Genomic DNA, 23,658 nt, shown 5'->3' with positions numbered 1-23,658 from the left:
CATGTTAAGTAAAGACTTATGGAAGAGCATATAATGTCATATCAACAATAGTCAGTAGAAAGTTAAGGCACTCTTGAGACATAGTCAAGTACAACTGAACATAAAGATTCTTAGGGCCAGATTGTCTCATCTGCTGTTAGTTAGTGTGGCTCAATTGACCTTAGTGGAGCTACACCAATTTACACTGGCTGAGGTTCTGACCTATTGTTAGTTTTTGAGATGTTGTTTTCTCCATAATCTTTTGTACAATTACCTACTTATGCACTCTCTTCATAGTATTCTGTCCTGTACATGTACTTAATGTCTGGATCCGTAAGATCAAGGGGTAGGTTTCAGAAAAGGTGTGAAGAGGCAGGAATTTCAAATATGGCCATGGCTATTACCTTCTTTTGACTACACCATAGACCGGGGTGGGCAAACTTTTTGGCCTGAGGGCCACATCTGGGTATGCAAATTGTATGGCGGGCCATGAAGTTGGGGTGTGGGAAGGGGTGAGGGCTCTGGCTGGGGTGCGGGCTATGGGGTGGAGCCAGAAATGAGGAGTTGAGGGTGCGGGAGAGGGCTCCAGGCTGGGGCAAGGGGATGGGGTGCGGGCTCTGGGGTGGGGCTGGGGATGAGGGGTTGGGTGTGCAGGAGGTTGCTCCGGGCTGAGATGGACGGGTTCAGAGGGCGGGAGGGGGATCGGGGTGGGGCAGGGGGTTGGGGTGTGGGAGGGGGGCAGGGGGGCAGGCTCCAGGCAGCGCTTACCTCAAGCAGCTCCCAGAAGCAGCGGCATGTCCCCCTTCCTGCTCTGCACGCTGCCCTGTCAGCAGGCACTGCCCCTGCAGCTCCCGTTGACAGTGGTTCCTGGCCATTGGGAGCTGCAGGGACAGCGCTTGGGGTGGGGGCAGCGTGCGGAGCCCCCTGGCTGCCCCTACATGTAGGAGCCGGAGTGGGGACATGCCGCTGCTTCCGGATGCCACATGGATAAGTGATAGCAATATATTGTTGCATCAATGCCAAATGATTATGGATAGCATGCTTGCACCTGTCACAGGTGCATTAAATCTACATATATTACCTTTACTGTGAAATAGCTAAAATAACGCTAATTACCTACAGTAGATCTAGTGTAGGAGGACGTCATAGTAGTCCAATAGGAACATTCCCCTCAGTTTTTAAGCAGGCTCAACAAAAATAAACCAATTCTGGCAGATGGGCAACAAGGGAATTAAAATGATGAAACGTAATACGATACAGAATTCCAGGGTAAAATGCAGCACTAAGCTTACATCATTTAAGAGATTCTTTGATTTATTTTCCTATTGCTTTCAAACCAAGTCTGATGTACATGCATCGTAAAGACCTTAGTCATATTTTTAATAACTCAAACATAGCAGTATAAATACTGGGTTACTCCTCTAACACCATCCAGATAATTTTATATGTATCACAAGCCAAATTCTCCCTTTCTGAAGATCCACTTGTAAGTGTGAGATTTCCATGGAGGTGTGCAAGGTGCAATGCCAGCTTAGTGTGTGGTGCCTTGTAATCATGCCTTAGGTGTTTTGGAAGATCCATGTTGTGTTCTATATTTCTGCATTTCGCTGCAGTACTTCAACTGTCAAACATGGAACAGGAATTTTTACTCATGCTTTATTTGCAACAGAATTGACCAATTTACCAGCTGTTAATAATAATGGCTCTTATGCTTCCCTCTGCTTTGCTTGTAGGAAAAGGTGTGTGCCCCTTTAAGGGCTAGAGAACCAGCGAGTGACTTTCTGCTGCAGCTGCAGACCAGGTCAGCAGGAGATGCTGACCTATCCCCCCAAGGTGGGGAACTCTATAGGTCTGTGCCCTCACAGCTGCCATCTAGTAGATCCTGGGCTCGCCACCCTCCTGTAGAATAATGGATTCATCCCAGCCTCCCTGAGCCATCTTTGACCTCCTCAAGGTTAATAAGGTTAATAATCGCCCCTCCCACTGTATGTCCCTCAGTTCCAAAGCCCTTCCAGAAGGGTTCCTACAAGACCCAGGTACTAGCTCACTAATCCTAAAAGCTCAAAAAAAAGTACCAGAAATGCTGCCCTGAACTAGGCCACCTTCTGCCCTCAATGACATATGGGTTCCAAGATCGACACCAGATCCCTGAGTGTATTAACAGTGATGGGATGACGTGTATCCTTTTTAGGGCTGGTGCTTTGAGACCCCCCCCCCCCCCGCTAGAAACCTTTGAACTACAAAACTGCTGCAAGGATGTGGGTAACCATTCAGCCTGCTGACAAACATAAGGGTCGATAGGCGAGTGGAGATGGTTGAGGATCCCAGTCGTCAGCTTGCTAACGACACCACGTACTGCAGCACATGTTCCTCTGTAATGGGTCATATCGGTGATAAGCCTTCCAGATCCTGAAATTGCATAAAATCATTAAAACTTCTCTCATAGCTCTGCAATGGAGATGTCTGGGAACCCAGGTAGCTATGGAGGGGAGGCAGCCAAGCTAATTGCTGGCACCTCCTTGTGGCAGGTGTCCAGTGCAGGTCCTCCCTAGGGAAGGGATATGGTGATCAGATAAAATGGATTAGCAAAGGATTTAAAGGAGGTATTCTTTAAAGGAGCAGAAATGGGGTCATTCAGTGTTCCTATGACTGGTACAGCCGGGGGAATTGGTGAGGGCTCAGCAGTGGGTTGGCTGGGGACCAGGCTGGGTAAATGGGAGGGCTGACACAAGCCCCCTGATATATATTGAGTTGATTATGGAATTATCTGCACTGTAAACTTTTATCTGCCGGGTACTCCCACACATTTAAGAATAAAGTTGTGGCCTGATTAAACCACATCCAGTGTCTCCTGTCCTTCCAGCAAAGCCAGACAATAGAGCTTAAGCATGAACAATTTGCAGCTGCTGCTATGGGAATGTCAGAACGGAGGACCAGCCACACTAGATGACATGCTGCCCAGAGAAACTCTTTTCTTCTTCGAGTGATTGCTCCTGTGTATTCCACAGTAGGTGTGCGTGCTCGCCACGTGCACCGGTGCCGGAAGTTTTTCCCTTAGCAGTACCCGTACTGGGGGAGCACTGCGGCGAGCCCTGGAGTGGCGTCTGTATATCGGGCTATAAGAGGAGCCACGGGCTCCCCCCACCCTCAGTTCCTTCTTGCCGCCAGTGATCCCTTCTATGGTGGTCCTGCCCGAGCAATATGCTGCAAGGGGTTCCCTGCAGAGGGGCCAACCCATCCATAGACCTGATGTCTGATGCTTCGGATCTCGGCTTGGGAGCCCACATGGGAGACGTGCAAACCCAGGGAACGTAGTCGACCCTGGACTTGTCCCTGCACATAAATGTCAAGGAACTCAGGGCGATACGATTGGCGTGCGTGGCTTTCCTCACGCACCTCCGCAGTAGGGTGCTCACGGACAACACCGCCGCCATGTACTATATCAACAGAGAAGGCGGTACTCGCTCCCTAGCCCTCTGCTGGGAAACCCTGAACCTATGGGAGTTCTGTATAGCCCACGATATCTCCCTGAGGGCGGCTCACCTCCCGGGCGTCCGCAATACACAAGTGGACCGCCTCAGCAGGGTCTTCTCCCCCCAGTACAAGTGGTCGCTCCACTCGGAGGTCGCTCACCGGCTCTTCCGAGAGTGGGGAGCTCCCCAGATTGACCTGTTTGCAACCCGCCAGAACCGGCGTTGCCCCCGGTTCTGCTCCAGGGGAGGGGGGGGGGGAAGGCTCGATCTCCGACCCATTCCTCCTGAGCTGGTCGGGCCATCTCCTCTATGCCTTTCCCCCGTTCCCCCTCATCGCCAAGGTCCTTCAGAAGGTGAAAGTGGACAAGGCGAGAGTCATTCTCATAGCCCCCGGCGTGGGCCCACCAGCACTGGTACGGGCCCCTCCTACACCTCTTGGCGGCCGCCCCACGGCCACTACCGCTCCGCCGGGACCTCCTCTCCCAGAATGGGGGGCGCCTCCTCCATCCCAATCTGTCCGTGCTCCACCTGACAGCGTGGCTACTCCGTGGCTGAATGAGGAGAACAGGTGTTCAGAGCAGGTAAGGCGAGTCCTCCTGGAAAGCAGGAAGCCGTCCACGCATCAGACATACGTGGCGAAGTGGTCCAGATTTGCCAGGTGGGCGAGTGAGTGAGGAGTCTCCCCCTCTGCCGCACCTCTCCAGTTTGTCCTGGACTACCTTTTATCCCTTAGGGCCCAGGGTCTGGCACCTGCCTCAGTTAAGGTGAACCTTGCGGCCATATCGTCCTTTCACCCGCCAGTGCAGGGGCACTCGGTCTTCTCCCATTCGATGACCTCCCGTTTCCTGAAGGACCTTGACCGTTTGTTCCCATATGCTAGGCCCCCCCCATGCCGCAATGGGACCTCAACCTGGTCTTGTCCCGTCTCACGGGGCCCCCTTCGAACCCCTGGCCACGTGTTCCTGGTCGCACCTCTCATGGAAGGTGGCCTTCCTCATGGTGATCATGTCGGTCCAACGTGTCTCGGAACTCAGGGCCTTAACCTCAGAACCCCCCTATATGATTTTCCACAGGGATAAAGTCCAGCTCTGCCCACACCCGGCTTTCCTCCCGAAGGTGGTCTCCACCTTCCATATGGAGCAGAGCATCTTTCTCTAACGAGGAACGCCGCCTCCACAAGCTCGATGTGCGTAGGGCGTTGGCTTTTTATCTGGATCGGACTAAGCTGTTCCGGAAATCCTCTCAACTCTTTATTGCCTCGGCCGAACTGGCAAAGGGGCAGCCTATCTCCACCCAGCGGCTCTCCCGCTGGATCACCTCGTGCTTACGCACGTGCTATGATCTGGCAGGGATTCCCCCGCCACCAATCATCAGGGCACACTCTACAAGGGCTCAGGCCTCATCAGCTGCCTACATCGCCCATGTCCCCATCCAGGACATCTGTAGGGCAGCCACGTGGGCCTCAGTTCACACATTTACTTCGCATTACGCGATTGTCTCCCAGTCTAGGGATGATGCCGGGTTCGCAGGGCGGTACTTCGTCCCGAACTATTGTGAACTCCTACCCACCTCCAACAGATATTGCTTGGAATCACCTACTGTGGAATACACAGGAGCAATCACTCGAAGAAGAAAGGACAGTTACCTGTTCCGTAACTGGCGTTCTTCGAGATGTGTTGCTCCTGTCTATTCCACACCCCGCCCTCCTTCCCCTCTGTCGGAGTTGTCTGGCAAAAAGGAACCGAGGGTGGGGGGAGAGCGCAGCTCCCCTTATAGTGCAATATAGAGGCGCCACTCCAAGGGTCGCAGCGGTGCTCCCCTCCTGCGGGTACTGCTAAGGGAAAAACTGCCAGCACCGGTGCACGTGGCGAGCATGCACACCTACTGTGGAATAGACAGGAGCAACACATCTCAAAGAATGCCAGTTACGGAACAGGTAACTGTCCTTTCCAGTTTTCAGTCATTTCCATGAGTCCACTCATTTGGAATGTCTGCTGTAAAATTCCCCAGAAGTTTGTGACCCCCTTATAATTGATTTACAGTCTATGTTTTAACCCCCCTTTTGGGGACTGAAGCGGGAGTGTACTGTACAGTCAAGGACCAGCGAGCCAATGGCAACACAGCCACAAAGTTGGCTGTCCTGCCATTGGAGTGAGAGGACCTAGTACACTGTGCAAAGGGACTGGTGCTCAGTGTGAATGGCCCAGGTGCTGAAGGTTTGAGGCCAGTATTTCCTACTGATCCTTGGGCTTGGTGTAGATAGGAGGCCAGGCCATCATCACTTTTCATGCAGAAACAACTCACTCTACTTTACTTTCTATAGTCATGTCTACATTGGTAAAATGTATCATAATGGTATTAGCACCTGTGTTAGCTAGCTGTGGTTAACCAAAGGTCTTTTTAGCTAATATTTTTAAACATAACCATCCTATCAAAATCCTAACAAGAATAGTTTGAATCAAGGGTCAGAGCTGGGTCAAACCTGAGACTAGAAGTAGTGAAGGAGTTTGTATTCCAGGCCAGGGTCGAAACCAAGGGTTAGAGTCCAAGTCAGGTTTCAGGGTCTGGGTCAGGAGGCAAGGTCCAAATCAAGCCGAGGTTGAAGTCATGAGTTCAAGAGCAGGAATGGTTGTAGCAGCTACAGGAAATCCGCACTGTAGCCAGGACACTTCCTGGAATGCCCTTTGGGATTATATAGGGTGGGGAGCCAATCAGGGGCCATGAGGCTGCTGTCTGTCTAACCCCCTAAGGCAGGACTTCCCATGGTCTGTGTCCACAGTGGGTCACAAATGGTGGAGCACAAGCTGCTTACAGCTGCCACTGGTATCAACATGGAGATGTCTGCTGCCTGGCAGCTCAACAGGCTCAGGTTGTAGACCAGCTGGGTCTTACATAACCCATGCCTTCCACCAGCCTGGATTTGTCTGGATGGGATGCATGGAAGGCTACCATGAGATCAGGGGCATGGACTAGGGAGATGGGCTCCCTGGATCACTCTTCTTGGCCATACCCTTCCAGCCTATAAGGTACCAAAGGGAGCTGTCTGATTTTTGAGTCCACGGACCTTGTACTCATTAAGTTCTTGGATCCATACCATAGGGGGCAGTGGCTGACCCTGGTGAGTGAAGGGGTTGTCAATGGAGGATTTTAGCAAGAATATGTGAAACACTATTTTGAGAGAACTGGGTAACTGAAGCTTCATGGTCTCTGGGTTGATTAACTGGATGACGGAATATGGCCCATGGTATGGTAGTCCCATTTACAACACAGCTTGTTGGTGCAGAAGTCTTGGGCTAATACCCACACTTTTTGCCCAACAGTGAATGCTGGGTCTTCTAGGCGCTGGCAGTCAGCATACCACAGGGGTTCTCAAACTGGGGGTTGGGACCCCTCAGGGGGTCGCAAGATTATTACATGGGGGGTCGTGAGCTGTCAGCTTCCACCCCAAACCCCATTTTGCCTCCAGCATATATAATGATGGTAGATATATAAAAAAGCATTTTTAATTTATAAGGGGGGTCACACTCAGAGGCTTGCTATGTGAAAGGGGTCACCAGTACAAAAGTTTGAGAACCACAGGCATACCACTTGTAGTTTTCCTTGGCCTTGTCTTCTATGTCACTGGCCCCAATGACAGGAGTGAGCCATCTGTTGTTTTCACTAGGTCAGGGAGATTGTTTGGTTAAACCTGAATACCCAGGACATGGGCCATATCAGCATCTATAAAGTTGTTCACTGCCCTGGAATGCACCAGTGCCCACTGTGGTGGGATTTGGTAAGGTTCCCCTGGAGCCCAGACACAGACCTGGACTTTGAGGTACGGGGAGAGCTCACCGTGAATTGGGTATGTCTCAGTGAAGAGTAGGGGGTCATTATCTCAGGGCTTATTCTGGCCAACCCCTTCTACTAGTCCTGGGTGTGGTAGTTTCCTGAAGTGCATCTTGCTAGAGCTCAGGGTGGGCAGTTGGCAAGACCATGGCCAGATCATTCCCAGTGGAAACATAGCCCATGGCAGCAGCAGCGCTGTTTTTCCTCAGGGGTCACATGGCGGTTGGCACTATCCAGCTGCATGGTCTGGGTCTGGTTTGGAGACAGGTACCAAGTAACACAGACCACTTCCTTTCCTCATGTTGCTCCCTGAGCCCTATTGACGATGTGTATGACAAGGTTGATGAAGGCATCAGGGCCTCCACATGAGCTAACTCGTCCTTAATCTTCTTGTGTAGTCCCCAATGGAACTGGTAGAGCTGTGCCGCTTCGTTCCACTTGGTGTCAGAGACTAGTCGCCAAAGTGGGCTGTGTAGGAGGAAGCTGCTGCTTGCCCCTGCTGGAGTTGGCACAGGGCTGCCTCTGCCGAGCGAGTACAGTGGGGATCATCAAATATGGCAGAAAATGCCTAAAGGAATTGCATCTAACTCACTCGTTTGAGTAGTAGTGAGGCCCAATCCAATGCATCTGCCACCGGGAGGCTAATAATGAGTCCTACTTTTTGCTTGGTCAGTGGGGTAGGACTGGAGGTGGAGTAGAAACAGTAGGCAGCATTGGTTTATAAACGCCCTCAATTTTTGGTGGTCCTCATTAAAAAATTCTGGGAGGAAGACTCGGTCCAGATATGTGGCCACACTGTGAAGGAGTTTGCAGTCAGGTTCCAGGCCAGGATCGATTTCAAGGGTCAGAGTTTGAGTCAGGTTTCAGGGTCTGGGTCAGGAGGCAAAGCCAAATCAAACTGAGGTCGAAGCCAGTTGTTCAGGAGAATGAATGGTGATGGCAGCAAGAAATCCACTCAGTTACCTGGATACTTCCTGGAAGGCCCCTTGGGTTTATACAGGGCAGTGAGGAGGAGCCATGAGGCTGCTGCCTGTCAGACCTCCTGAGTGGGACTTCCCAGGGACCGTGTCCACAGTGGGTCATGAGTAGTGGAGCACAAGCTAGTTACAGCTGCTGCTGGCTGGCAGCATGGAGATGTTTGCTGCCTGGCAGCTCTCTAGGACTGGGTTTTAGACCTGCGGGGACTTACACATTCTTGTCCATGCTAAGGGCAAATTGTGTTCAATATCTTCTTAGCTGACATGTTTTCTAGCATGATGCATTATTTCAGTGTATTCAAGGCCTCTGGGGATAACATTCTACTTGAATGCTAACTGCCATTATGGAGCATTTTTTAAAAGAACTTTCCACTTTTACACATTTTTCTAAGGAAAGGATTGATTTGGCTTATTACCTAAAAGATTAATTAATGTTTGCCAGAAGCTCCAGGGTCCCATTAGCTAATCCCAAACCACACTGCTAACCAGAATAATGGGCAAGAGTTAAAGTAAATGTCATTTTTTAAAATGAAGGTGAATGTCATGTAAATCTTTTCCAACATGCTCAGAGCATCCCTGTACACTTTTCTTTTGAGCCTAATTAACACATTTTACATCTGGGAAAGACACAATATGTGGATGGAGTGGGCTTTAACAGCCATATCTATAAAGCTGAAAATGGCATTTTATGGCTGCTTCTGAGAGGGAACAGGTTAAAGCTTTATGTGTCTGCACAGATGCAGTGGGCCAGCAGCCATGAAAAAAATGTAGTCTGGATAGAACTCATAATGGAAGATTGACTGCTGGGACCCTAGTGTTTCAGACATTGATTATTCTCCAAACAATGCTTTTTACAGTGAGTTAGAGGCTGCTGGAAGTATTTGTCTTGTCAGATAACTTGCATTAGCCAACAAGTAAGCTGATTTCAAGAAGGAAATATGTAACAGTTGTTTTTGTTTGTTTGTTTTTTGCTTTTTTTAGGAAAGAAAGATCAATACAATTCACACTTCCTTAGGATTGATTGATTTTTGAGTCAGACATATTTCATAGAAGGAAATATAAGGTACACAGTAAAATATTTATTATCATTTCTTATATCGTAACTGTATCTCTACGAAGGCCAAGATAAATACGTAGTGTTCCAGCTATACAGTGCCTGGCGTGTTTATTGCCACATTTTCTATGAGCAATCTCCATTCTGTTGTGTTTCCTTGGTGACTATGTTATTCCAGGAAAATGAGTAACACACGGTGAGGAGGAGGTGTAATGACTTCTGCACTAAACGGGGTGTCTGCACTAAAACACATGGGTGATGCTCCCTGAACTCTCAGATCTGCACTAGAGCGTCCCCTACAGAGTACAATGCACAGAAAGCCTGGGGAGGTTCAACTACAGTTTTTTGAGGAGCAAATATTAATGTGCATCAATTGTACCCCACACTTCCCTCCTGGTCACAGCTTTTAGAGTGTATGCAGAGTTCAGAGCCAGAGTTTGTCCCAAGAGAAGGCCCAAAAGCATAAAGAATTCCATTTTTGAAATGTGTACAATCCAGCTACTTCTGTTATCTATATTCCCCACTTATTTGTTTTTGTTTTTTCCCTACTCAATGAATAGAATGGGTATAGGAGCATTTTGTTGTTGTAGTTCTACACTGATGAGGTTGTAACTTAGCGGTATTGGGAATTGGTATCCTACGTAAGTATGACATCATCCAAAAGACTGAGACAGCCAGTCAGATAATCACAATGTTCACAGCCCCTTTAATACAGCAATAAACCACTCCAGGTTGTGCATTATATGGGTGCTAGCTTCAGGTGTACTGCAAAGCAGAAGGATAAAGGCCAAGGGAATTCAATCATCCAAGATGTACAACAGTCACTAAATAATGCACACCATGGAGTGACATACTGCCGTTGGAGTCTGTAGCTTGCTAATTTTAAATATAAATTACAAAACATCTTAACAGCCAATTTGGGAAAGGTATGTATCCTTCCAGAATGAAAACAGTTTTTAGTAGGGAAAAGGCATGTGCTGTGTTGGAACTGGAGTGGAACCACATCTCTTCTTCAAGATGCATTGCTCATGTCCCTTCCATATTAGGTGTGTGTGCTCGCCATATGCACCAGTGCCGGAAGTTTCTCCCTCAACAGTATCAGTAGGGGACCAGCTCTGGCGCCCTCTGGAGTGGTGCCCACCGGCTCTCCCCACTCTCAGTTCCTTCTTGCTGCCAGTGATGGTGCTGGAACGTCTGCTGCTTCGGCTAGCATTGATTCCTTCTCTGTTCTTGCAAACTTTGAAATCCTGTAAAATAATTATACATAGTTAGTAGTTTTCTTAGGTACCCTTAGTAGTAGTTCTCGAACTCTTTGTTGGTCCTGAATGGGACCCAGCCAGGGGTCAGGGCATGCCCTGGTCCCCAGGCTATAAGCCCTGCGATCACTGCAAACAACCTATGCCTGTCAGCTGCCTAAGGTGCTTAGGCGAAGGGCACATAAGTGACAAGTGCCATATCTGCAAGACCTTCAAACCTAGGACGAAGACGGAGTGCGAAATCCATCTAAGAGTGCTCCTAATGGAGTCGGCACTCACTCCGGCACCGGAGCAGCGGTCTGACTCTGCACCGAGCACCGTGGCCTCCGTGCGCAGTGCTTCCCCGGTGCCGTCCACAAGCCAGCACCGGTCTCCCTCCATGGCTCCAGTCAAGAAGCTGAAAAAGACTGTGAGGGGAAGATCTCCTACCTCCCACCAAGGAAAGGAGAGGGCAGGGGGTGAGCCAAGACCATGTCGGGCAGCTCAACATCCCCCTCGGGAAGTTGGGCCCCAGCTCAAGTCAAGCAGTGCAGCCCATCCCATCCCATGCCTTGCCTGTGACTCCAGATAGCAGTGCAGGCCCCGGCCAGCTTCAGGTGCAGTCGACGCCTGAAGCCTTTCAAGCAGCTCAGGAGATCCTGATGCTTCCGGTGCTGCTCTCACTGGCTCCTGCAGTACCCCAGTCTCGGGGAAAACCCACGTTGGGACCTATTCATTTGTCCCTGCCTCAGCGGTACCATTCCCCATTGAGAGGGATGTCCCACCAGCATTCACTCGCCTGCAGCTGTCACGCCTCAGGACGGGACCGGCAGGCTCAGCGGTGCCCTCTTCAGTCCCCGCACCGGGGGCACCAATCGAGGGACTCAAGGTGTACCTCATCGATAGATTGGCGCAGACCCTCTGAGGCACATGCCATCCAGCAAGAACTCCAGGACCAGCCCCGACCACCTTCAAGGGCCCGGGACTGATCCCGGGACAGATCGGGCACCAGAGACCGCCGATTGCCAGGCTATCACCCATCTCCAAAAGGAAGGTCTCCCTACTCAGGACGATCCTCCCGGCAACTTGCTTGTAGTAGCTGCCGGTCACATTCAAAGTCCCGGTACCGGTCGAGTAGCGTGAGGCGTGGATCGCTGGGTATCTGATGCAGATCTGCCGAATGCCATCGATCCCTGAGAGCCCGACCAAGACAGTCTCGCTCGGACAAGTCGGCTTCGAGACGCAGCGACCGACACTGGTTGGACAAGAGCCACTGCTCGGCATGATCCTGGTCGCCCGGAACTGATTGCTCCGCTGGTACCAATGGTGCTGACTACATTATCAGCACTGAAACCTGTCCCATGGCCCCAAACATAGTGGCCAGTGCCATGGTACCAGTGGAACCCTCGGGAGTTCACCCAACCCTCCCAGGCTGCCCGATCGGTGTTGGGAGCCTTGGAGAGGCCAGCGGCCTTGGTATCCCGTCCCCATCCAGTGCTGGAGACTTCGGGGGGGGGGTAAGACCCCGCAGGTCCAGGAGGACCAGGGGAGCAAGCTGCTGGACCACCAATGGACGTGGAGGTTCCGGGGGCACCGGCATCGTCCTCATCGTCGCCAGACAAGGCTATCACAGGGTCCCCTCAGCCAGTTCCTCAGGATGATGCCAAGGCGCACCAGGAACTTTTGAAGAGAGTCGCTTCTAACCTTTAAAATAATCAGTAGGATGTTTTTAACACAATGGCTGTGTGGATTCCCCTTTATTTGCTGATGAGATTCCATTTGTGCACCACTGTTAATTGATGCATCTGACATCACTAAACTGTTCCCACGGGCCAATCAGAGCATGCTTTTGGAATATCTGTGTCCCTAGCAGTATTAAAATACCATCTTATCATAGAATCAGAATTGGTAAACAGCAGCTATCTAGTATGAATAGCTAGATTACATTGCAGCATGGGATTGCATATTTAGCAACTTTAGTTATTCATAGCACTGTCAGACTTTCTCCAGCTAATGTGCATGAGTTTTGTGACAAAGTGCAATATATTTTATTCCTATGCACATCTCAGATTGCTTGTAATTTAGTAGGGCCACCACAATTTCTGGGCAGGCTATCAAGTGAGATGTTGTAATGATTTGCATGACTACTATGGTAAATGGAAAAATGTAGCTTGTGTTTGTAGCTGTTCCATTGGAGTCTTGCAGTTTGCTCTCTTTTTAGAACACTATGTAACAATCCTTAGCTATTTTGCAGACTGCTGTCTGGTGAAATGGACTACCTATGCGCTGTTTAAAACTTAGTGCATAATAAAATGATGAGAACAAAGGAAAGATTTTTATCCTTTGAGAAACGCAGATAACTAATAGAATCTTGAAGTTATCAAAACATATTTCGTGCCAAAGAACTTGGAATTCATGTGATTCAATTGCTGGAAAAATGCCTGAATTAAAAATTGTCCTGTGAGGACCAAGAAAGTAGAGCCAAATTCTGGCACAGTACAGTTTTCTCCCAAAATGGACATGAATGTGTAAAAACAGTGTATGATGAACAAATGCTTGGCCCCCTACCACCAAGCATTCCTGCCAGTGCAAGATGGAAGATCAAAAATTGGGGAAGGGTAGGAGGGAAAGAAAAGTCACAGGCCATACCCTTCCCGCCAATGCTAGACACTCTTCTGCAGCTCTACTTGTAAAGCACCTGTTGGCAGCTGTGGAGCAGTTTCTGTACAGGTGGTGGGACAGAATAACGACAGAAAACCTGGGTTCTCGGTTCCCCACTCTGACATGTAATTTGGTTCTTAGTTTAGTGCAATACAAGCCATGCATGAGCAATGAAAATTATAATAAGTGGGGAGTGGGGGGAATAAGCAACCTAGCTGATTTAGGAATAACACTGCGATTCTTGCTTTCCAGAAAAATATGATTAAAAACAACGTTGAACTGCTGCTACTCTTACTTCATGTCCCTGCCAGTATATATTAATGATCTGGGCATGTACTACTTGTGTTTCCTCCCTTTAATTCAGCCTGGAAAAATAAATTCTTATATGGTGGGGGAGGGGATGGAGAGGGGAGAAGAAAGTAGGAAAAAACAATAACTGAATATTAATTTCATGTAGACATTCAGATATATTGATGGCTGAGATAAAAATAGCTATCTAGCAAGTTTTGTATGTTCCATAAACTTTCCATAGAGCTATAGTTGAGAAGGGAGGAAACCTTGTTATTTTGTCATCATGTCCAAAAATTGGTGTAGGTATACAGACTTAAATACCTCCACAGCAGTATAGAAAACAGCTGCTCTGAGATGTTTTGTTTAATACTTTGACCAGGATTTTGAACAAATGATATTTCATGGAAATATAACAAATACTTTTGTATCTCGAAATACGGAGTAATCACTATTCGAAGTAACAGTATAAAATAAAGTGTGTGCAGGCTTTTTAAAAGAAATCTAAAGTAAATAAAACGAGTCCACAAAATCTAGTTTAGAATCAGTGCAATGTAATTAAATTAGTCTTTTAACCACATGTTCCTATTACTCTTCCCCTTGTCTTAATTTCTTGTGTGCCTTCTCTGTTTTTTATTAGACCAGTTGTCTCAACTTTTCTTTAATTAGGCCCTGATTCTGCAACCATTTATGTTCATAATAACTTTGAATACCTGCATAAATATGGGCAGGATTAAGCTCTTAATTTGTACAGCACCAGCATAGTGGAGATCTGATCCTGAAGGGGCCTCTGGATGCGAATGTGAAACAAATATGAGGATGGAAGTTCTAATCATATGAGGGTGTACAGGTGTGTCTGTGATTACATTTGGTTGATCCTCTTAGCTTTCTTTACTTCAGAATTATGGCTCAAGTCCTGCAACTGACTCAAAGGAACTACACATGTGCTTATAATTAAGTATATACTCAAGGCTTTGCAGGATTGGAGCCTAAATTATTAGCAGTATTATTATATAAATAGAAAATCTCTCATATTTTGAGACACATATACCAACAGAAAATACGAATTTTTTTTAGCTGAAATGGACAGAGAGGAATTGTTGGTCAGGTGTGTGATAAACAAAAGGTCACTTTTAAAAAATCACCCTTAATTTCATGGACAAGTCATACCATACCATAATACTGTACCGATATGCATTTTTTTTGTACTTCTATATTAACCACAAGGAAATTAGGATATCATAGTGTAGCAGCTGACAAAATAATTGAAATGGAAAGAATTTCCTCCATGCTATTTGTTTAATAGTTCAAATGTTTTGCTCAGTTACATATCATATTGTATGTAGGAACTGCTATGCCTAGATTTTATGGGAAGTTTGAAAAAAGTGTTTGGAGTTTGAATCCAATTTTATTTACTTAAGTGTGAAGAAAATACACTTTTCTGATTTGTTCTACTTGAAAGTTTGTATTTTAATAGCTCAGAAGTAGTTGAAGCTAGAAACATTGACTATAAGCCAAGCTTAGTTCAGTGTTTGGGGGAAAAAGAACTCAAGACCCTGATTCTACAATAGACTTCATGCAAGCAGATCTTTGCACCTGTAAAGAGCCCCACTGACAGGTCCAGCCATGCTGTGTCTGCTGCACCGTCAGGGCCCAATGCTACATTAAATTGGTTTAATACTTTGAGTTGTGAACGCTGAAAAATTAAATTTTCACTCATAGATATTAGAACAATTTCTCTTTGTGTTTTGGAGAAAGTAAAAGTGGTTGAAAATATCTGGAACACAATGAATTGCTTTAGGTTTCAGAGGCCAATAACTGTATAAGGACACCTTAATTGGGACCAGGTCCTATGCCACTGAAGTCAGTGGTAGCAGTATCTGGGCCTTAGACCTTACGGTGTCCAGGTCTTATTCAGGAAAGCACTTAAGTAGATACTTAAATTCCGTGGGATTTAACCACATGCTTAAATGCTTTCCTGAATGAAGCAGGGCCTAAAAAATTAAGGTTGTTAAGGAGTTAATGATGCATCAGTGAAAGACACCCTGTGTGAACAACTTAACCAGGCTTTTTTCCCTTTCTAGTTTTTAAACAACAACACAACAAAAGAAAAATTAAATGCAAAATCAAATTTTAATGCAATTTTAAGGTGATAAGTTCAAAAAGTAAAGTCTTTAGATTAATGTTAGCAAAGTATTAGCAAAGACATAGTGATTGGAATCATGGCTCCATTTAAGTCAATAGCAAAACTCCCATTTCAACTCAGTATTTTTAATTTCGGATTTCCTTGGTAAAGAAGAATATATTCACAGGCTATTTGTTAAATGTATGCACAGTCTGAACTGCATGAATAGTGTAACAGAATAAAGGCTCCTGTAGAAAGCTTAACATTTGAATTTCCTGACACTTGTATGCTTGACTTTTCAGCTACAGCCTTACACTGGTGGTTTTTCATTCAGCTTCCTGCTATACGTTGCATACAGCATTACAGGTTGATTGCAAGTTGCTTGTCACTAAAATAGCAAATAGATGAAGCAGAGAAATTCAAATCATGTTAAAAATGAATAGTCCTGAAAATCCTTTCTTTGATTTTTTTTAACTTTTAAAACATAAAAACTAGTTATTTTTGGTCAAACACGGGAAACTGTGGAAGCCATCAAAAAGAGACTCAATAAGACAGGACACCATAGTTCCCCAAAACATGTAATCGCCTCATATCATGCATGTGAGCACACACTTTTACCCTTCCATTTTTTCATATTTTAAAAGAGCTTTTAAAGGGAACGTAGTGGCTTGGTATCAACCTTCTACACAAATCTGTTTCAAATCCCAGCAATGCACTTTTGTTGTGGACCGATCAGTACAGTTGTTTCTGGTACACCTCTACCCCTATATAATGCGACCCAATATAACATGAATTCAGATATAATGCGGTAAAGCAGTGCTCCGAGGGGGTGGGGGGCTGCACACTCCGGCAGATCAAAGCAAGTTCGATATTTTTTGGCTCCCGAAGACAGCGTTATATTGGGGTAGAGGTGTATGTTGGTGTTTGGAATGGGAGGCATATGGATGGACATGAAGCAGGTGAATGTAGAAAATGGCAAGAAGATGTCAAGGAGCTCTGATGTGTGCTAGAAGAGTAGAGTGTATAACAACTTGTAGATAAGAGAAGTGCTCTTACTTCAAGGGTCAGTAATTGCATCTGCACTGGGAATGACTACACGTGCCTGTGATGCACTGGGACTATCTTCTTCTCTACTTAAGCTTTATATTTTCCTTTAGAGGAAATTAATTTTCCTTCCAAGAAAAATGAGAATTCATTGAATTCTATTTGTCCATGATGCCAGTGGGTTTTTTCAGGTGTCCCAGTTATAGAATGGTGAGCAACAGGAATTAAAATGGAGCATATAGTTTGTATCCCCCACTTTCCCACTGTTATCATGAATAGCTCATCACCAAAACTTACTACCTCAAAATGTGTCTACGGTGACTGCTAACAACATCTTTGGTCTGCCCTCTGATCTAAGTGTTGCATTATATTGGCCAAAATGGTACAGAAAAAAACCCCTCACTTTTACAAATGATGAAACCGGTAATAGTCGATTTAAAAAATAATCAAAACTGTTACCACAGAATAAGTTTAGTTCTTGGGAATAATGGTTCAGTACATTGAGTTTTTAATACTAATAGTAATACTCAGCCCCTATATTTATGTATGTCTTCTTGTTATTGAGTGGTCATTGAAAGTTAATCTATTTAGTTGTTTGAGAGGAAAGAGCTTACTTTTCCATAAATATTTTTTTTTAAATCTGTGTGGAATATATTTCAGAAGAGCACCTTTACTATGTAATGTAAGTTTTTGTACTTTGCCCTCAGCTTTTAGCTTAGTTTCCTTCATTGTACTGAGCTTTCTATTTTAACGTTCACACTTAGAAAACCATTGGGGTCAGTGCAACAAAGACTGCTGTTTTTACAAATGTTGATTGGGCCTCTCTTCTTTATCATCTTACAGGTCTTGTAGAAATTTGCCTCATGCACCCTCTTGATGTAGTGAAAACCAGGTAAGGTTCTGCTTGAACAAGTTTTATTGACACTGGAAAATGTCCAAATTGGGAGCTGTCAGAAAATTTAATGCTAGAACTTGTCCAAGTAAGATAACTTCTCCCTTTAATGGCATTTATGTTTACTTACTGTTTTTTACAGCACTTGATAGACAGAAATTGAGTAGCATGATGCATTTCTGGTTAGAGGTCATCTGAAGGTGTTAAATACTTTTTATGAAATACTGTCTTCAAATAATAGCAAAAGGAGATCCTAGTATATAAAAGTTGAACATTTAAATTTGCTTACTGTATTCATCATCTCAAGTAATGTTTTTATTTGAAACTAAAGTGCCATATTGCCTTAGAAATATTTTTGAGATCTGCTGCAATGGGTCATGCTTTCAAAAGTTAGTACAAAAGGATGTTCCCCAAATTAGCACGTGAAAATTGGGTTATTTCACACCAACTATACTTTGCCCCCATTTTCCTGCATTAGCCATACAAATTTGTGTTTTTGTGAGTACACATGGTGACCAATTTAAAAAAAAATTGTCCTAAAATTTCTGTTCTATCATATTGTTCATTTAGAAGAAAAAAAATCTGTGGTATTGGATTTCTGGCTATTGGAGCTTGACATCTGAATTCATAACGTAACAAATGTAGACTTTACTAGTGCCAACTATTTGTTAAACTGACCGTAGTAAAGTGCTAGCATCGCCAGTTGAAAGGTGAGAATTGAAGGAGGTGCCTGAAGCAGGAAAAAGAGACAGCAGTTCTCTGGGATGCTTAAAGTGATATTGAAAGTTTGTAAAGATATTTTCTGCTTGTTTTTTATAATTACGCTAAGGACTCTGGAGAAGGAAGTGATTCCATATTAGGAATTTTCTCTGAATTTTCCTCAGAACAGTATCCACAATTCTTGGTCTCTTCAGTGACATAGCCACTTCCAGTTACTACAACGTTTTTTCTCTTGACTGGATGGGAACATTATGTGCATATAGAAACGGATGCAATTCTGCTATGTAGTGCATTTTTGTGGAGTTCTGCACTTTCTGCTCTATGTTTTTTACAAAGAGGACAATGTGACTTTTTAAGATTAGTGAATCTTTGGTTGAACTGGGTTAGCACTCCAGAGAAACATCAAGACAATGCCAGAGGCCCACATCTTGTGGATTTGTGGCTGTGCATACTTGCTTGATTCTTACGCATTTTCTGTTTGCTTGAATATTCTCTGACACTCACCCAAAGGTCCCAGTCCAACCACAAAATTCAGACAGCTCACAGTCTGTATAGGGGCCTGTCTCTCACACTGGTAGCAGATAATTTCCCATCTCCCCAAAACAGTTCCTCTGTTCTCCATTTTCTTCTCTGCAGGCTTCACCCCAGGATAATAAATCTGAACTTCTTTTCTAGTTCAGGTTTATTAAATGGGCAATGTACCTGTCAGGGAAAATCTGCTTCCTCAAACTCCTCTGTGAGTTTGACCTTCGCCACCAGGGTTTTGAATTGAAGCCTCCTAACCAACCCAGACACTTGCGTTCTCAGGAAGGCCTTGTAGAAATTGCTCCAGAATTCTGGAGTCCATAATTTCATCCACACTCTGCATATTAGGATTTAACCAACCGTTAAACCAATCTGTTAATCTCTGGGCAAACATCTTGGGTCATACAGTTATGATTGCTCTGATAAGGAACAAGGTATGGTTTCCGTTCCCTGATAGGATGATACACAACCATATCCAAAGCAAATACTTGCACCCTAATCAAAAGTTCACAATTTCTGTGAATACTTTCACTTGCAACTTTGAAATTTGCTTTCCAGGAACACTGATGCCAGTAAAACTCAACTGCACAAATATTTGAGGGAGTGAACAAAAAGAGAGCAAGCATAGGGAATGTGAATTGAATTCACTTATAAATCCGAGCAAATATTAACATAATTTTTCATTTTTACTTATTTGTTTATTTTGCATTGTTTACCCAGCTCTAGTCACAAACTCTGTGTCTTCTAATGTTGCAATGTTGTTTTTGGATGTACCTTTTCTTTAAGATGGTATGTCTGAGAATGACGAAATTTCATGGTGGTGCCCCATAGTTGGATGTTATTGGGCCTAATTCACCACTTTTTACACGTCAGCTTTATGCTGACAGGATTCCATTAGAAGATCTGGAGTGGAGAAAGTGAAACTTTTGTGCAGGTATTTTACCCTTTCAAACCTGTTTGTGAGGATGAGCCAAAACTCTAACACTGGACATAAAGCTACTCAAACACTGGTAAGTTTGGACCTCCAGTTACAGCTTGGCCTAACTTTATATATTTGGCCCAAATCCTCGTCCCCCCAAACAATTTTCCATTAGCAGGTTTCCTTTTGTCTCCCCAAAATTCCCATAACTAGCTTAATTATCCCTCAAACAGTTTCTGTCAGTTGTTGCACAAGTGTTCATTTTCCCAACAATAAAACATTGTGAAGTTATGATATTGGTACATTTGTTTGAACTAACACATATACCAATCTGGCACAAACTGCAGCTTTCTAGTTGGAAAAACACTTTACTATATTTAGCTCAAAAATAATGAGTATTACAAAATCATTTCTGTGCCACACGTTGGTAAGTCTGATGGGTGAAAAGTATGATACCTCCCTTCAATCAAGGCTAAGCAGAAGGAGAAGCAAAAGTGATTATTCATTCAGACTAGGATACCCGTCAGTTCACCAGTCTTCCATTGAAGTGAGATCATCAAGGTTTTTTAGTTTAAAAAAAAAAACTGACCTTCTGTATTTTGACAGGATCACTATCTAGAAGTTCTTAGCAACTGGAATCCTCACTCCCCACCCACCCACAGGATACAAGTAACTTTTATCAACGTTAACGAAAGTTTGTTGTAGCCATCAGAGAAACTATAGGGATCCAATACTTTATTTATTCTACTGACTGCTTTATCTTCCATAAGGATAATCCAATTAAGAAAAAAAAAGGTAACAAAAGATTTGCTGTGAGATTAACAAATGCACCATGGGCTGTTTAGGCCTTCTTTTGTTGGAAAGTACAGCAATAGTCTTCCAACTGGGTATATCATTTCATTTGGAAGAGGAAGTGGGATACACTGGGCTAAAATAACAAAGAGAAAGAGAGAACTTTCTGTTTCTTTCTATGTATAGTAACTTAGATGAATTCCTCAGATTTGAGATCTTCTTTGGTGTCCTAATGCAGAATGAAACAAAATTATTTTCAAATGTACATTTAGCAGGAAATAACTCCACTGAGCACGTTGCTTGTTTATAGTTTACAAGAACATATTTTTATATCTTGTCCCTTCTCCAAAACCTGCTACGGATAAATGATCATATTATTATTGTACAATAATAGAAAATTATTAAATACAGCAAACGTATTGCAAAATATTGTCACAAAAAATCTAAACCATTATCATAAGCGTTTCCTGAGATTCAAAATAATCTCAGGTGGGAACTTCCTTCTCCAATGTATTTATTAAAACAAAAGGCAACCATCTTGAGAATGGCCAGGTGTTCATTGGCTAGGAAAAATGTGGTAAAGTCACACTGGATCCTATCAGGGAAAGGCTGAGTCTGGAGTGCATCCACGGGGAGAGAAGACTCTACCCAATGGCCAAGATATCCCTAGATGTCCAGGTTAAGTTGAGATAGAAACAGCTTGGAGTTGTGGATAAGTTGCCCCATCTGTTGGTATTAGGGATGAACTGGAACTCCTTCCTGTTTAGGAACAAAGTAGGCATCTAGTGTCCATGGCAGAAGGGAACTGAGCCACCGAGGAAGATGAAGAAATGGCTCAAAGTAGGGGAACAGAAGAACCCTAGACAACAAGATACAAGCCAGGGGGTGAAAGAGGGAAATGAATGTTCCTGACGAGAAAATGGAAAAAGGGAAGAACTGGCCAAGCAGGCGTTGCCGGGGGGGGGGGGGGGGGAAGCCCAAAACAATAGAGGAGGGGGGGGTGTCCACAGAATGTTTGCTACCATGGCCTTGAGAGGAGGAACTATGAGATATGTTGGTAGGACTAGGAGAACAAGAGACCATAGAGAAAGGAGATGAAGGGATTCATCCTGACCCAAAATGAAAAGGGTGAATGGGAGGAGATTAGACCTTCGAATTGCCCCTGGTATGAAGACCAGGGGGCTGAAACTGAATTATGGAGATGTTCCTCCTCTATGAAATATGACTTCTGTGGGTGTAGACGAGATGACCCCCCGGGAGGGAAGTGCAGGAAACAGACACCTGGTGCCTCCTCTAAAGAAGGGAGGGCATGAGGGAAAAGGAACCTCAGCGTTCGACAACTGGGGAAGTGTGTGACAGAGGGCTGGAAGCTAACAGGTGAGCCAGCACTCTGATCTCTTAGGCACCAAACAGCTCCCCTGGAGAAGGCTCATTGGGGAGATGCAGCTAATTAGCTGATCAGTCTGGGAGAACTGAGGAACCAATTAGCCATCAGCTGCGGGGTATAAAAGAAGACACAGGGAAGAAGTAAGGAGAGAGGACCAGGGCTGGCTGAGCCCAGTATGCTCTGAGATCTTGAGGAAGAGAGACCTCTGTTCTTCCCTGGCCCTGTGGGTAAGAGCTAAAGGACAAGAATCACTGTAAATACTTTGCTGCACAAGGCAACTGGTGTTGGTGATGGGAATATAAATAAATTCACACAAAGTTGCCACTGAGGGGTTTCTGTGGCATCAGAGGACAGTGAGAGAGGGTGCAGTGTTACAGTCACCTCAGTGTAAATGAGAAAATGCCATTCTGTCTCTTACATGCTCAAGAGTAGACAAAGGCCCGCATCAAAAACCTGAGACTGAAACTCCAGCCCACAAATTTTGGGAAAGTTTTGATCCATTTTGTGATTTAAATTTCATGGCTGACTGATATCTTTGTAACAAGCTAAACCAACACCCTGGCTTCAAAACCCCCTGATCGTTGGAAAACTTAAGAGAGAATCCAAGTCCAGATACGAACTTTCCTACTAGCCCCCAGTCAGAAACTTATCTACTGGTGATTTCCTCCCCCTGCCTCTTGTTCCAATTTCTGTCATTTTTGCTCATATTAGAAGAGTTCAGCTTACTACATGTGTTTCCGATCTCATTCCATCTGTTGTTTTGCATGAGCTCCTTCCTTTTATATCATTAATTCCTCTTTGATTTCTGGTCTTTTTCATTCAAGTGAGCAGTAGTGGAACCTGTTCTGAAAAGCCTTGGCTTAGAGTAAAAGATTGATAACAATAGTCATCTGATTTCATTTCTTTCTAACATACCTGAGTGCATTGTCCTTACCCAATATTACTATCTGTACATGATCATAATTTACTTGGTTCATGTTGACCTGGGTTTAGTTCAGGTTATTTGACCAACCAGCTTTGATTAGGTTCTTAATCAACTTATTTCTGCAAGACCTCAAGGCTTTTCACTTGTATCTTACTTGATTTATCAGTGAACTTGGATATACTCACTCATGGGATCCTCATGCATGCTGTAGTTGATCTTCTGGTTTTGGCATTCAGGATTCAGCATTTAAATAGTTTGAATGTTTCCTTACAGATTCTTCATGCCAGGTTTTATGTAATAAGAACTTATCTCAAGTTAACAATACTTTTGATGTGGATGTGCTCCAGAGCTCAGTGATTTGCGCTTTGTAAGAAGGAAAACAATCTGTTAGGAATTAATAAAGGCACATGGACTAATAGTTCCAACTAGATTTGCTATTCCAATTTAAATCCTGCCCTGAACTGAAGAACAGTATTGATGTGCACTGTTAAACAGATGCTGCATTTTGCAGTGCTGGGCAAAGTGATTCCTGTTTGTATGCGCAGACATACCATGTATATAGTTTATACAAATGCTGGTTTCACGTCTGTTCATGTGATACTGGGGCATTTGTGGTCATTAAACAGAGGAGCTTTACAGTTGCATTTTTTAAACCAGGGTATTTTTGGTGAAGAGCCCTGTCACAGGGCACCTCCCTCGCTACCTGGAGAACCTCACTCCCTGTCCAGTTGAGATGGTTTCACAGTTACAAACGCACACTGGGTTCCCAAGCCCAGGCTCACACTCTGAGTTCCTCTTGTGCTGCCAGTTGCTTCCTGTTTCATCCCCTTATAT

The 23,658-nt window shown here is 44.8% G+C and overlaps 1 protein-coding gene across 2 annotated transcripts in view; it reads left to right on the top strand.

Moving 5' to 3' along the window:
* Positions 1-9,272: 9,272 nt before the first annotated feature.
* SLC25A21 (solute carrier family 25 member 21) overlaps positions 9,273-23,658 on the top strand; it is a 157,177-nt gene continuing 142,791 nt past the window's right edge. The window contains exons 1-2 of one of the 2 annotated variants that reach the window (XM_029911510.1): positions 9,273-9,320; positions 17,508-17,556. In XM_029911510.1, coding sequence (XP_029767370.1) covers positions 17,528-17,556 — 29 coding nt within the window. In that variant the 5' untranslated portion in view covers positions 9,273-9,320; positions 17,508-17,527. The remainder of the gene's footprint in view (positions 9,321-17,507; positions 17,557-23,658) is intronic. The other variant, XM_029911509.1, reaches the window with a different exon arrangement.

The sequence above is a fragment of the Terrapene carolina genome, unplaced genomic scaffold (genome assembly GCF_002925995.2).
Source record: "Terrapene carolina triunguis isolate 2854851 unplaced genomic scaffold, T_m_triunguis-2.0 Scaffold96, whole genome shotgun sequence".
In the NCBI taxonomy this organism is placed as follows: Eukaryota; Metazoa; Chordata; order Testudines; family Emydidae; genus Terrapene; species Terrapene triunguis.
This window is presented reverse-complemented; position numbering and strand designations above follow the sequence as displayed.